Source organism: Phoxinus phoxinus (assembly GCF_949152265.1).
Source record: "Phoxinus phoxinus genome assembly, chromosome: 3".
NCBI lineage: Eukaryota > Metazoa > Chordata > Actinopteri > Cypriniformes > Leuciscidae > Phoxinus > Phoxinus phoxinus.
In genome coordinates this window covers 26,216,223-26,231,432 of record NC_136878.1, presented here as the reverse complement: position 1 = coordinate 26,231,432, position 15,210 = coordinate 26,216,223, and the positions used below count along the sequence as shown (strand labels likewise).

Genomic DNA, 15,210 nt, shown 5'->3' with positions numbered 1-15,210 from the left:
CACGTAGGCTAGTTGGCGTTTTTAGTAAGTACCGGTATAAAAGTTACATTTTAAGTTAGTTGGAGCACGTATTTTCACCTATCATCAAAAAAAAAAAAAAAGGCTGTAACGAACAGATAGCCTACAACTGGCTAGTTCACACACTGTCAATCAGTTTCAGGCGGTACAATAACGTAAAAACATGATGTATAATTTTATTGTAGTTTTTCCATATCAGAACTATAGTTACAAAAACTATAATCCACAAAAACTAGTTTTTACTTTATTTACCTAAAGTATTTTAGGTTGTTTAGCTGTTAAGCTAGTGGCGCCAAATTATGTGCCCAGACAGGTTGATCACGGAAATTACATTTACATTGTATAGGTTTAGAAGATGTTCTTTAAATATGTCCAAATGTATTTAAAGGCATGTCGAAACTTTAGTTGAAAGTCATGCATATTTTACTAAACAGCTGTCTACTAGCCTACCGGTAGTAGGCTAGCATAAAAAAGCAAAACACTGTAGGCCTATTTTTTTATATAAAAAAATGACTGATGCACATTGTAAAAATATTCTTATCAATGTCCGAACTTTGTTTCCATCCATAACTTGTCCCCGTAATTTTTTATTTTTTTTTACTAGTTTTTCATCATTAGCAATTAAAGTAGGCTAGTTGGAAAAACTGAACTCATCACTGCAGGTAACTTCGCCACCGCTTAACTTAATTTAATGCAGAAATTCAACTTTTCAATTTAGTGGGCTCATTTTTATGTTCAGATGACATTACCGATCAAATCAGTGCAGCAGTTCAGGATAAAATAACTTTGCATGTACTGGGTTAGGCAAGAATCGTGGTTTCCTATGGAAATTATTCCACTAACAAGATCAACTACACAAACATGACGGTCAGCATCAATGAAGCAATGTCACATTTCTGATGCGATGTGCAAAAAACGACCTCGGACTATTCAATGACAGAAATATGACAATGCATAGCCTATTGCTATTAATGGTACAGTAGCTATAGGTCGAAGGGCTGTGTAAAGTAACAGAACATGCGGTAGTCTATAAACAGTTTATAAGTGCACTGAAGATCGAAATACAATATTTAAATTAATGTACCGAGTAAACAACTCTACCCGAGGAGCAAAAGCGCGTGCTTACCAGTGCAGATTTAGTTGCTATGCTTGTGTTGTCAACCATGCTTCTCCCGTCAAATGCGACGAATATGCTAAAAAGTGACCTTTTTCCCCCAAACAAAGTCAGAAGTGGTTGTATTCCCGTCTCAACATCTAGATCTGTGTCGTGAAAGCAAAGAAATAGCTCTTTCTGAAAGCGGTTTCGCGACGCGCTCGCGGTCTCTGAGCGATTTGGCAACAAGTGGCTGTAACTGTAGCGAGAATGACCTCTGAGGACTAGAGATCAGATCAGTCCCTCTGCCTCCATCTGCTCACTACACGTCAATAGACATGGATATAAGGCAATCAGGGCAGGGTCTGCACTCAGCCAACAGAAATACAGCTGAGCAGCTTCCTGCGCGCGCTTCTCTTCAAATACTACACTTTCAACTTCACTTGAAACTAATTGAACGCTTTAACAGTTTAACACGAATACTCCGACTTTGAGAGCTGAAAGTGTAGAATACCGTAGAAAGAGCTATTCAAAGGTCGAAGATGGTTTGCGCTTTGAAACGTAAATGATGAAGTATAGCAATAATTATAGTATGATCTCACTCACAAGATGTTCTTCAAAACATATGCGCGCATACATTTCTACATATTTATGCGTTTCTGAACAAGAGTAGCGAAAGACTTTTGGAAACTGGTCAAATACTTTACGTTTGTTGAAAATGTGTATTTGTATAATATTAAACGTATTTTATTTTAAATAAGGCAATGAAATAAGAGATCACTGAAAATACTAAAATCCCAGATTTGATTTTAAGATGTGCAATTTAGGCAGTGAATTAAATGCAACTATTTTATCATTAATGTAAAATGCAGCCAATGTTCATTCATCATACAGAATAAAAGTCAATCGGTTGCATTACACCAGCATCTAGACAGACTTGCTGATAAATATCGAGTGTTAGTCTTCTGTAAATACACCCTCTGACTGCAGAACATATAATTGCCATTCGCCCTGCAATTATCCAAGATTTGTAATTATATGAACCGATAAACAGACTTACAATTGAATTCCATATAATTTCAGAAAAGTAGGCCTACATTAGTCATTACCGCAGTTTTTAGGGTTTTAAACAATTTTGTGGTAATGAAACCAAAGCCTTTGCAGTATCATCTAATCATGGCTGTAAGAGATATAGATAGAGAGAGAGAGAGAGAGAGAGAGAGAGAGAGAGAGAGAGAGAGAGAGAGAGAGAGAGAGATGGATAAACAATGTTTGACTGTCATACATTTGATGTCTGAATAAGTCCAGATAGCACTGAACAGCAGGTAATTTCTCCCATGACCCCACTGCTCTCTGATTATGATGAAATATCCCATTATCTTTTGACCCCAATAACTCCTGCAAGAATCCTGTGTTGCTTTATGCCCTCGAACTGTTGAGCAAAATTGATAATCATTCCACGGTTACAATCCATTCAAGTTAATGCAAGGCTAAGGTCTTGAACTGACACTGATTAGGCTAGAAAGATGGTTAATATGTTTGACACAGTGAACTGTGCTCAGAGAAATTTCTCAATGACAGGATTGAAATCACACACTTTACACAATCAATAAATTATAATGTGTGCATATCTTAGAACAAAAGTGAGACTTTTCTATTATAACTAATAAAAAAAAGATACAGTATTTGGGACACATGCCAAATATCTAATGCAATTCACTTTAATGAACTTTATCTAATGCAAAACCTAGACTATCAAACTGAGGTTACCTTTGTCAAGGTTATGTAAACATAAGCTCTGTTCCAACAATGTGAGATAAACGTCTAAGTGGATTAAAATGAACAAAATGACCATAAATGTTGCCTGTTAATGGTGTGAAAAATTTGATTAACATCGCCACCTGCTGTTCATGATCTGTAAATACATCAAAACAATACTATAATTTAAGAGCCATTACTGAGCTATGTTCCTTATACTTTAGTAAGAAATGAATGCCAAATTTTAAAACAGGATGAATGTAGTGTACCACAATGCTAATACTATTTATTATAATGACATTTGTCATGATCCAGTTTCAGCTGTAAAATGACTTGCATAAAACTAGCTGTCAGATTATTTTTCATGGCACTCATCCTCAGAAACACTTAGCTAATGAAAACATGAAAGTGTTTGTGCTTTGCATCAGCTCCAAGATAGCAACTGAGTGAATTCAATAACACTAATACATTGGCTGGCTCAACAGATAAAGCACAATGGTGTGATTGAGAGCAAAAAATAGCAGCAATAACAAAATTACATCAGTGTAGCTTATTCACTTCTACAACAAAATCATGACTATATTCAGAATTTAAGTCATGAATGTGCCATATGCAAAGTAATAATTTCCATGCATTAGTCTTCGGCTCAAAAATATGCAAAAAAAAAAAAAACTGTAAAGCAAGTTCAGAAATTCTCAAAAGACGTACAGAATAGGCTACATCACATTTTCATCTGAACAAATTCTACCCTATCTGACCTTGGTTTGACTTCAGTGAAAATCAGATTTGAAAATCTGAGTGTAACGTTAACGTTACCTGCATTACACAGTAGATATAGCATTTTCCTTAAGTTCAGTCCTATTCGTAATAAACAAATCGTTTGAATGCCCCTGCGATATCTTGTCCTTTTACCAGTTAACGTTAAGGGGTTTTCCCGTGCCCTGACATTTGTCAGTTGCGTCTCGCTTCAGTGTCCACAAGTTTCAGTCCTTTCAATATAAAAGCAGAGCCCGTCTACGGCGAGCCTAGCCACTCCCTATTAAGTCCTATTGTACCGAATTTTGGTTGTAGTTCCACCAGAGTTTCACTGGGGGCGATCACCCGAATGCAAAATGAATAAATTTGTCTCTTTCACCCGATTGCCCTTGAGAAATCTCAGATTTGATTGTAGGTTTTGCAAGTTCAACATGGGTTATAGGTCGAAAGTTGAATGAACGAGTACTTATGTCCTTTCGATTTCTTACAGGTTGAGTTGTTGTTGCCCATAACACGCTAGCATTCTGCTAATGAACGCTGATTGGTCAGTGAAGGACTGGTTACGACCAGAGATACCGCTTGATGGCATCGTGGCATCCGAAGCGGGACCAGAATGTCTTCTAGCAGAAACTCTTCTAGCACGTGTGTTTACCTGTGTCAGCTGTGTTGTCGATGCCTCGAGAGAAAAGAAAGTGCAGAGCGCGAAAGCACCACAGTGACTGAAGGATTGCCGTAAAGCAGTATGACGTCATTGACATTTTAAAATACTTTTTTAAGCAAATAAGTGACTCTAAAAAATCTAACACCCAGCAATGTGTAATTTCTTTGCATCTCCTTTAGAATACAACAAATTACCAGACAAAAAATTATATCCTGAGAAAAGTGGATTTTGAGGGGTATTCGCTCCGTGCACAATATGGCGACCGTTGACGTTCGAACCCTGAGTGTGCGGGCCAGTACTTCCGGTGAAAACTTCCGGTGATCTGACAGCGAGAGCGAGAGACAACAGCGACCGAGTTCCTTTACCAGAGAGATGATTTTTCACAATGAGTGTTTTTAGGATTCAAGAGGGTGACAGCCTCAGCACTTCATTGTTGTGTGTTCTTATATATGTACCGTTTCGTCACGTTACAACAAAGTCAGCTTTCATGCATTCCCCGCTGACGCTGCGGTACGGGCTGAGTGGATGCAGAAGATCCGGAGGGATGACTTCAACCCGACCACATTTTTAAATGCATATAATTTTCAGTGTATTTCACCTGTGCGTTTCTATGCTTTCTATTACTGCATTTATTTTGTGGAAGTCAGATGAGTAAAGAGCGTACGGTTTCATAAATCATTAAGTTGTCTGTCTGGTAAGCAGCACATACAGTAGTTTACTACGTGTAAAATTTACACAAACTTATATTAAATTGTTTGTGGTACCTACAGTTAAAAATTTTTAATATGTGATGATAATATTGATCGAGCAATTGATGTAAGTAAGTGAAAATATATGCGCAGAATTGAGAAAATAGTATTTATGGAGATAAATTGTAGCCTATCACAAGGCAACGTGTGAATGTTCACGTGGTATTTTATTTAACAACTCTAATCGTAGTTTTAACTATATTTACAGATGGCATAATTGTCATTGTGTATGCAGCATGAGTCCAATACTCTTCTGTTCGTGAACAGTTATATTTCATTCATTAATCTGACTATGCGTCCATGCATTTAATTGCCATTGGCTCGTGTTATAGTAATTTGGATCTTAGTAGTATTTTAAGTGATAAAATTGATTCTATCAACAACTATAAGAGATAATTTTCGGCTTTCTCCGGCTCCCTGCACCGGGCGTAATGCAAAACCGGAAGTGTCTAACCGCACACTCGCTGTTCGGAAATCCAACATGGCGGCCACGTGCAACTAGCCAATAGCTCCATAGACGTCCATTCGTTCTGCACTCGTCCTGTGAGCGCCCTCATATGGAATCAGAGTGGAACTGCAACCAGTTCAGAAGCCGGAAGTTTACTGAGAGTGGCGGTACTGTTTTCCCTGTTCTCCCATACTGTCTATGGTTCTCCCCATAGACATGTATAAAGGCTAGATGGCTCAAGGCGGAGTCAGCTGTGTCGCCATCTAGCCTTTATACATGTCTATGGTTCTCCCCATATTAGACCAGAGAATTAGACGTGAAGCAGAGAATGTCTAATAAGGGGATAAGGTTCACTCTCGCTACACTTCCGGCTTCTGACTGGTTGCAGTTCCACTCTGATTCCATATGAGGGCGCTCACAGGACGAGTGCAGAATGAATGGAGGTCTATGGAGCTATACCCCTCAAAATCCACTTTTCTCAAGATATAATTTTTTGTCTAGTAATTTGAATGTTGTATTCGAAAGGAGATGCAAAGAAATTGCACATTGCTGGGTGTTAGATTTTTTAGAGTCACTTATTTGCTTTAAAAAGTCTTTCAAAATGTCAATGACGTCATACACATCGTACGACCAGAGATACTGCTTTACGGCAATCCTTCAGTCACTGTGGTGCTTTCGCGCTCTGCACTTTATTTTCTCTCGAGGCATCGCCAGCACAGCGGACACAGGTAAACACACGTGCTAGAAGAGTTTCTGCTAGAATACATTCTGTTCCCGCTTCGGATGCCATGATGCCATCAAGCGGTATCTCTGGTCGTAACCAGTCCTTCACTGACCAATCAGCGTTCATTAGCAGAATGCTAGCGTGTTATGGGCAACAACAACTCAACCTGTAAGAAATCGAAAGGACATAAGTACTCGTTCATTCAATTTTCGACCTATAACCCATGTTGAACTTGCCAAACCTACAATCAAATCTGAGATTTCTCAACGGCAATCGGCTGAAAGGGACAAATTTAGCCGTCTAGCCCCATAGACTCCCATTCATTTTGCACTCGGGGGTGATCGCCCCCAGTGGAACTCTGGTGGAACTACAACCGGCTCTCCGTAGACGGGCTCTGCGTGAAGCCAAAAGTCTTGCTGACTCACTCATAAAGACAGTCTTTGCCGCCATCTAGCGTCGAAATAATGTAACTTCTGTTGCTGTTCACGATCAGGGACTATTTTTTTTCCTGCGGAAGGAGCGCTTTTAGTGATTTTACATAATGAAAGTGGCCTTTGTATTTTGGCTTTAATATTTGTAGTTGTGATAACCGTTTTATAAAATGTATTATTAATTATAAAAGGTACTCGAGGTATCGTGAAAAAGTCATAATAAAACATATAAGCGCTCCATCACTAAGCTGTCACCTTAATTCATCACGAACTCGATTAAGCTGACAATAAAATGAATATCGTATGTAGCCTACATAATGTAGGCCCTATACACGTTTTGTAACAAGTTGAACTATAACGAGAGGATTTGAGTGTGCAGATCTCAGCATTGTACAAAAACTCTGGCGTTTTGAGTGCTGAGGGGATTCTAACTTAAAGGGTTAGTTCACCCAAAAATGAAAATAATGTCATTACTCACCCTCATGTCGTTCTAAGCCCGTAAGACCTCCGTTCATCTTCGGAACACAGTTTAAGATATTTTAGATTTAGTCCGAGAGATTTCTGTCCCTCCATTGAAGCTGTATACAGTATACTGTCCATGTCCATAAAGGTAATATAAACATCATCAAAGTAGTCCATGTGACATCAGTGGGTTAGTTAGAAGTTTTTGAAGCATCAAAAATACTTTTTGGTCCAAAAATAACACAAAATAAGACTTTATTCAGCATTGTATTCTCTCCCGGGTCTGTTGTCAATCCTTCACAGTTACGCTGCTGACGTAAGACGCTGATGACGTGTTATCTGGTGCGCCCGAGCTTCATTTATAGACTGAGGGAGACGCACGCTGTAAAAGTGTCTCATCCGCGACATGCACATTTACGCACCATTAAAAAATGATATCCACGCAAACAATGTAGAATAGCTTGAATATAGCGTGCGTCTCCCTCAGACTGTAAACGAAGCTCGGGCGCACCAGATAACACGTCATCAGCGTCTTACGTCAGCAGCGTCACTGCGGAGTCCTGAACGCAGATTCACAACAGACCCGGGAGAGAATACAATGCTGAATAAAGTCTTATTTTGTGTTATTTTTGGACCAAAAAGTATTTTCGATGCTTCAAAAACTTCTAACTAACCCACTGATGTCACATGGACTACTTTGATGATGTTTATATTACCTTTATGGACATGGACAGTATACTGTATATACAGCTTCAATGGAGGGACAGAAATCTCTCGGACTAAATCTAAAATATCTTAAACTGTGTTCCGAAGATGAACGGAGGTCTTACGGGCTTAGAACGACATGAGGGTGAGTCATTAATGACATTATTTTCATTTTTGGGTGAACTAACCCTTTAAACACGTCTGATTGGCCATTAGCCTACGTTATAGAAATCATCAGATATGTTTGTGATTGGCTATATCGCTAAACGCTGCAAAAAATACGTTGTAAATAGAAAAACCTATTTATATTAGTTTCGATGCTCTCAAGAGCACAATCTTTTTATGATGGGAGTATTCGCAAGAGTGCAGAATTCAGTCAGAATTTAGAGTTCAGCTCGCGCACTGAACAAAACTCCGGTGTTTCAGCGATTATCTTAATGCCTCTGATTGGCCATTGCATCTCAACATATCGTCTGTGAATGGTTATAGTGCGCAACGCTGTAAACCGTGTAAAACACGCAAAAAGTAGGATGCAACAAGCAGATGTAAATTTAATGCCGCAAGCCCGCAATCGACACTCATTTTAATTTTCACTTTATTACTAGATTTAGTTTAAATGTGCTGGTGCATTTTTGTTCCGCACAAGACCTGAAAAGTGACAAAGCGTCTCGATCATGTTGGCACGTGAGACCTATGCGTGAGACCAACTAAACAATTAAATTACACTTCAAATATCTTTATTTCCAAAGATGTTTTTTTTGTCATTTATTGTAAATTCAAGTGTTTGTTTTTAAAACAACTTAGTAGACTAGTTATTTGATGCAGTGGTGTGACGTCATCATGATTGACAGCTGTGATTGACAGGTTCTCTCTGAGCGAAGTAGTCACTGAAGCACCAACAGACTTTTTTTTCGGGATCTTCGGAGGACTGAGGAGATTGGAGCTTTAAATTTAATATACATTTTTATAATTAATTTTAAAAAGTGCAGGAGTGTGTGCTTGCGATTGATTCTGCTAGAGTGAGGACGTGGCCTTGATTTTGCCGCTTTACTTCCTGCTCACTACTGCGCAGACTCAGATCCCGAGATCGCTACTGCGCAGACTCAGGTCCCAAGATGTCAGCGCCATATCGGTACACTGGCAGCTTCACTTCTCACCAATGGAAGAGAGCCATTGAGCGAAGGGGTGTTGTCCATGTTTTTGACCCGTGGCCAGGGGAAGGCCTTCTCCAGGCTTACACACGCTCCACTTATGGAAGGGGGAAATAAGCAATGGACCACTTGCCCTGAGCTTCATTACACACTTCCGTTTGGAAACGGTACGTCTCACTTATTTCTGGTTATGTTTAATTTCAATGTACTGTGGTCAATGAGTTGATCAAACGTCACCTAAAATGAGTGTCCGCAATAAGATTTAAAAATTAGGATAATGGTGAGTGAGTGCTACCTGGACGCATCAGTGAATGGTGAGATATTTTGCTAAATAAAACTATTTTACTAGAAGAATTGCGTTTTTACATTCTATGATAACTTGATTATGTCTTGTTCTGTCTGTATCATCTCAGTGATCTTTAATGAGGGATTGCGCATGCACTGTAAGGTGAATTTAGCGTTTTCAGACTTTTCAGTGTGGATGATAAGCTTTTGGAAAACACTATAGTGTGGACGGAGAGCGTTTTGAAATAAACTCCGCTTTCAAATCTATCTGGATTAATGTAGAATCCAGCAAGCTTTAGAAACACAGCAAGCCATGTACTTGACAGACAACTAGTTTAGGTATTTTAAAAGTATAAGTTTAGGCACATACATTGTGGCAGAGATAACAGGGGTGATGTGGATGTGGCATTAGGCCTAGTTGAAACGTTAAAACTCTACAAAACTAAAACGTTTTTAAAAGAACATTTCAACATGTATGAAAACTAATCTTTGCAGCTAAAAACCTGCTAAATACACTCACCAGTCAGTTTATTAGGCACATCTAGGCGATCTAGCTAGAAGGGGTTGAACAACTTCAGATTTTTTTTTTAAAGTTGACATTTATGTGATTAAAGGCCCACTGAAGTGTCTTGAAACACGCACCATTTTTCAATGCGTTTACGTAATTTCCACTGAAACAGGAAGACAGTGCGGGACATATCGAACAGCTCCTCCCTTTTTTAAACATAGCCAATAGTGTTTCATTTTTATCACAGCTCGGCCAGAGCCATTGACCGTAAAGCCGCATTTTCCTCCTAACCTCTAACCGTTTATCCTAATCTCCTCAATATTGCTTTAAAATAGCAAATTCAAATGGGTCCGACACATTTTCTGCTCTGTGCAGACTCAAGCGTACGATCTGCTCTGGGCTATCATGCCTCTGGACCGGAGCAGACTATGTGTACGCTGTGGCGGTTCACGTGACACTAACATGAAACTAGACTTAATTCGCTGCAATGAAAAAACAAACAAGAAAATCATTTGGAAATCCTTTGGGGGGCTGTTTCTGGTGGGGATATAGCACCAGCAAGTCCTGGCCTAGCGCTACCACTGCTATCTGAAGGTCACAGCAGAAATTGAGACTCATCAGACCAGGCAACTTTTCCCAGGTAACAACAGTCGTCAAATTTTGGTAAGTCCGTGCTGATTGTAGCCTCAGTTCACAGTTCATAGCTGACAGGAGTGGCACCCGGTGTGGTCTTCTGCTGCTGTATCCCATCTCCTTCAAGGTTTGACGTGTTGTGCGTTATTTGAACTACTTTTGCCTTTCTATCAGCTCAAACCAGCCTAGCCATTCTCTGACCTCTGGCATTATTACAAGGCACTTTTTCACAGAGAACTGCCACTCACTGGATATTTTCTCTTTTTCAGGCCATTCTCTGTAAACCCTAGAGATGGTTGTGCGTGAAAATCCCAGTAGATCAGTAGTTTCTGAAATACAGACCAGCCCATCTGGCACCAACAACCATGCCACGCTCACTTAAATCACCTTTCTTCCCCATTCTGAGGCTCAGTTTGAACTTCAGCAGATCATCTTGACCATGTAAACATGCCTAAATGCACTGAGTTGCTGACATGTGATTGGCTAATTATATATTTGCATTAATGAGCAGTTGAACAGGTGTACCTAATAAAAATAAATAAATAAAAAATGAAGAAAAGTTACACAGTTGTCATTGCTTCTTTTTATTGTTATGTACTGAGACCTGTTGAAATACAGTAATTTATCATTTGTACAGTTTCACAGTAAATAGAAAAAGTGGACAACGAATTACAGGGAATTTTACAGTATAAATTTATATATTTTTTTATTGTATTAAAATATATTACTGGAGAAAAGACCATACAATTATTGTATGTTTTACAGAAAAAAAATATAAATACATTTACAGCAAGTTAAATGGTAATGTACATTAATACAGTATTTTTTACTGTAAGTTTAATTTCTAGAGGATTTTTTTTACAGTGTACTTACTCTAATCCTATAGTACATGTTGTTCATTAATATTACAATGCTTAAATGTATTATGCTGTAACAAGTATGAAGTGTAACCAATTTGCATTAAACCACCATACAAATGAAAGACTGTTCCTGAAATATTACAATAGATACATCTACCTGTTTAGAGATTATAAGCAACAGCTGTTTAATGATATACATAAACATGAGAGGAAGTCAACATGTTGACCAAGACCTGCATAAGTAAACAAATGGAACAGCAGATGATTATGAGAATTATTGTGGGTCTTACTTTTTCTAAACCATTCCAATTATTATTTTGCATTGAATGCAATGAGTATCGATGAATCACATAAAAAAAAATTAATCTTATCAGACTACATGATTTACCTATATGATAATGAACACATTCATTAATTATTTTATTCATAAGTTTTTGAAATATTGTTGATCAAATCAGTTTCAGTGTTTTCCTCCTTACAATATTTAAGGTACAATATGTAAGAATTGTGTAATAAAATATCCAAAAATCACTTGCATAGTGTGATGTATTTCCTGCAGTTGTGTAGGCCTACTTACAATATCCCAAAAGTCTCCAATTTTAAATAATGGTCCGTCCCGGAAAAAAAATGTCGCCTGTCAATGACGCAATATCCGTGCTATCCTCGGTTTCCGCTCGTACTCAAGGGGGTAATCCATCAGCCGGAAACCGAAGCTTCCCCAGGGGCCGCCATTGATTAGCAGACCATCTCCTGCATTCCACTGACTCCCATTCATTTTGGCGTCACTTTGACAGCGAATAACTTTACATCTGAGGCGTTTAAAGACTCCATTTGTCCATTATTTATTTCTAAAGAAACACGACAATTTATAAAAGGCTCCATTACCTTGTATCTTACGTTATGGCCCCGTAGAAGCAGTTTTTGTAAAAAATAGGCTCGACTCTCTGTCGCACAGTCGAGAAATTACCATATAGACAATCGGAGAAGCTCGCAAGCAATCGGAGGGACGTGGAGGCATAAAGTCAAGGGAGAAGCCCATAGAGAGTCATAAAGTTGATCCTGCTGCTAGCTCATGGACAGCTAATACTCACGCTCTCCGTTTCTGAGAGATTCGTAAGAGAATGATTCAGATTTCTCTCGGCACAGCTACTAGAAGACTTACAACTGTCAGACAGGTTGCTCACGTCACAGTACGCAGTCATCAGGAAGTGAGTGCTTCTAATTGGCTTCACTTTTCTCTGTTGAAACCTATGGGGTCGCTGTGTCCATCTTATATACTGTCTATACTCGTACTGCCATGGCCATGACGTAACCATGGTGACAGACGTGGACAACTGCGTAGTGCGTAACGTTTAGCGGCATGCTGCTCTTATTTCGTTCAAACATTATGGACCATGGCAAGCAGACTTTGGAACAAAAAAGGAGAACTAAAACGAGGCTCAATAACGGCGTGGCGTTTTCGAGATGCCGAGAGCTCCACGTTTGTGACAAACTTGGACTTGACAGAGCTTCACGAGTCACGACTTGACAGGAACGCTGCTCTTTCACATACTTTATTAGACAGGTGAGCAAATGTACATAAAACAAATCAATGTTATATAGTTCAACATGATGGAATGTTAGAATATGATCTGTATGTTATTCTAATGTTGATCTAGCTTAATTGTTACTAGTAAGCTGCTAGTTTCATATAGCAAACGAACTAACACATAGAAACATAACTTTCAACACACTCAAATGCTGTTTAGTATGATATGTAACATTAGACCAAGTGAAACAGCGCTGCGTTACCTCACAAGTTTAATTCATCTAATAAACTGACCTGTGTGAGTAATTCAGCACTTGCGTGTAGTTTTTCTTTTTCCTTTATATCCGCGGGACTCGCGTGTGATATGTGTCTATTATTAGCAATAGCGACCTGATTCATTTCACTGTAATGTTAAAAAAACATGAATGTTTTCACTCAACCATTAATATTATTAGATCCATCAGCTTGACAGCAAGTCCCATCATTCAGCTCGTCACTGCGTCATAAACCTACGCCTTTGTTATTGTAAGAGGTTAGCGCCCCTTAGCGGCAAACATTTTTACATATTGCTTTAATGCTACGTCCAATAATATGTGCCAATAACACAACTATCATACATACCTATGTATGTGGGTACATCTGCAAATGTCTGGAACAAACTTTTAATTAAACAGTATTGATGTCATTGTGTTGAAATGTCTGGGTTGAAAAGGAAGGCTAGCCATTATTACATCTCCTGCCCTCTCTGTGGGTGCATTTGATTAATAACGGTATTCTCCCCCTTGTGACTAATGACCACTGTAGAATCTTATTTAAAACTGTTTATGTATTTATCAGTGTCTTAACACAGTGAGGTAATGCTTTGAAAGACAGCATTATTGCACTATGGTGTGTTGGGAAATGCAGTCAAGGCTATATTAAAATAAATCAAATGTTAGTAATTAAACCTGTCCTTAAGGTGCGTGTGTGTGTGTAGGTTTGCATACATCCCTTGTGTATAGGCCAAATTAGTTTATTTTGCTCAGCTCCTCTGTGTATATTAATGTGTTCATCAGGAGTTGATTTTATATCCAATGCTGAGAAAACAAAAAGTGAAATGATTTCTGTTAATCCAGTGGTCAAATGCTTTGTGGCCATGTAATAATAGTTGATATAACAACTTATAATAATATAAGTTGTTATATCAACTTGACAATATATAATTCATATATATATAATCAATAAATTATGAATGATTTGCTGCCATTGTGTGAATAATATGTAATGCAATTAATAAAAAGTAACTAGTCTGATTACGAGTATTTTAAAACAAAATAATAATTAGTACTTCATTTTTGAAATGTGATTATATAATCCAGATTACATGTAATCAGTTACTACCCAGCACTGTAAATAAATAAACTTGACTTGATTTATTTATGTGCAAATGTTTAATGAGAAAAAAACTACTGAGCGCACCTTGAAAAATGCTGTTTCCTTGGATGCCTTTGAGTGAAACAGCCAGTAGGTGTCTCTCAAAAACACATCTAGTTCAGCAACAAGTCCGCAGAACTGATTAGAAAGACACACACACACTTATGTGTATTAAAATGAGATGAGATGAATTTATAATAATCAATAGCTAAGACAAGAGTTGGTTTAGATCACTTTTTCATGAGACTGGACACCTAGCTGGACAAAGAGCCACTATTATTAATTTGGAGACTAGTTATCATCCTGATTATGGATTTGTAGTTATGACCTTAGATTTTCTTAAAGTTTTTTTTCTTTGAAAGTGTCATAATGCACTTTCTGATGGTTTCTGCTCGCAAATTAACTGATGGTTAGTCAAAGTAAATGATTTTTATACTGAACTAATTTAACAACAGAGCAAGTACACTTACGTACAGTGTCTGTTAACTTTAGAGATAACCTTACATTTAAAGAATTGAATACTTTTCAATAATGTTTTATTTATTCAGGTTCTTTTTGTCTAAAATTAAGTAGCAGTTGAAGACTTTCAATGTTTCAAGAGGCTTTATACAGGAAGCAAGTGGCAAACATGTTTTTACACCACGGTAAATTACGCAAATGCAGTTTGCACATGGTTCAAAAAACATTAACAAATTAAAAGGAAGTGTGAGGAAAAACCACAACCCATCCACTCAAAGTTTAAAGTTACCTCTAGAAAGCGAGGAATGAGGTGGCACTTCATGCATGACATCCGTTGGCTATTGGAAACCGTGACTTTGCCGGCCTTGAGCTGGAGACATTAATCTAGCATGATCAGGATTAATGCAGAACACAGCCCTTTTACTCGCACTGACAGATGGCTTCAATTACGTGAGCACTTTAATACATTTAAGAGAGTCATAAACTCATCGATTAGATTAGCAAAACTCAAAACAAGCATGGGTCTATTCCAGGAATTACAGAAAAATAATACATTTTCTTAGGGGGA

The 15,210-nt window shown here is 38.2% G+C and overlaps 1 protein-coding gene across 8 annotated transcripts in view; it reads right to left on the bottom strand.

The window, feature by feature from the left end:
- The window catches only part of arid3c (AT rich interactive domain 3C (BRIGHT-like)), an 82,833-nt gene extending 75,022 nt beyond the window's left edge, over nt 1–7,811 (bottom strand). For 2 of the 8 annotated variants that reach the window (XM_079606474.1, XM_079606476.1), the window contains exon 1: nt 4,278–4,477. Coding sequence is in view for 5 of the 8 variants with exons in the window: in XM_079606473.1 (XP_079462599.1) it covers nt 1,145–1,183 (39 nt within the window). In the remaining 3 variants the exon portion in view is untranslated. Of the gene's footprint in view, nt 1–1,144; nt 1,518–3,685; nt 4,478–7,116 lie in introns of those variants that run through there. The other 6 variants (XM_079606471.1, XM_079606470.1, XM_079606473.1 and 3 more) reach the window with 6 other exon arrangements.
- Nucleotides 7,812–15,210: the final 7,399 nt, after the last annotated feature.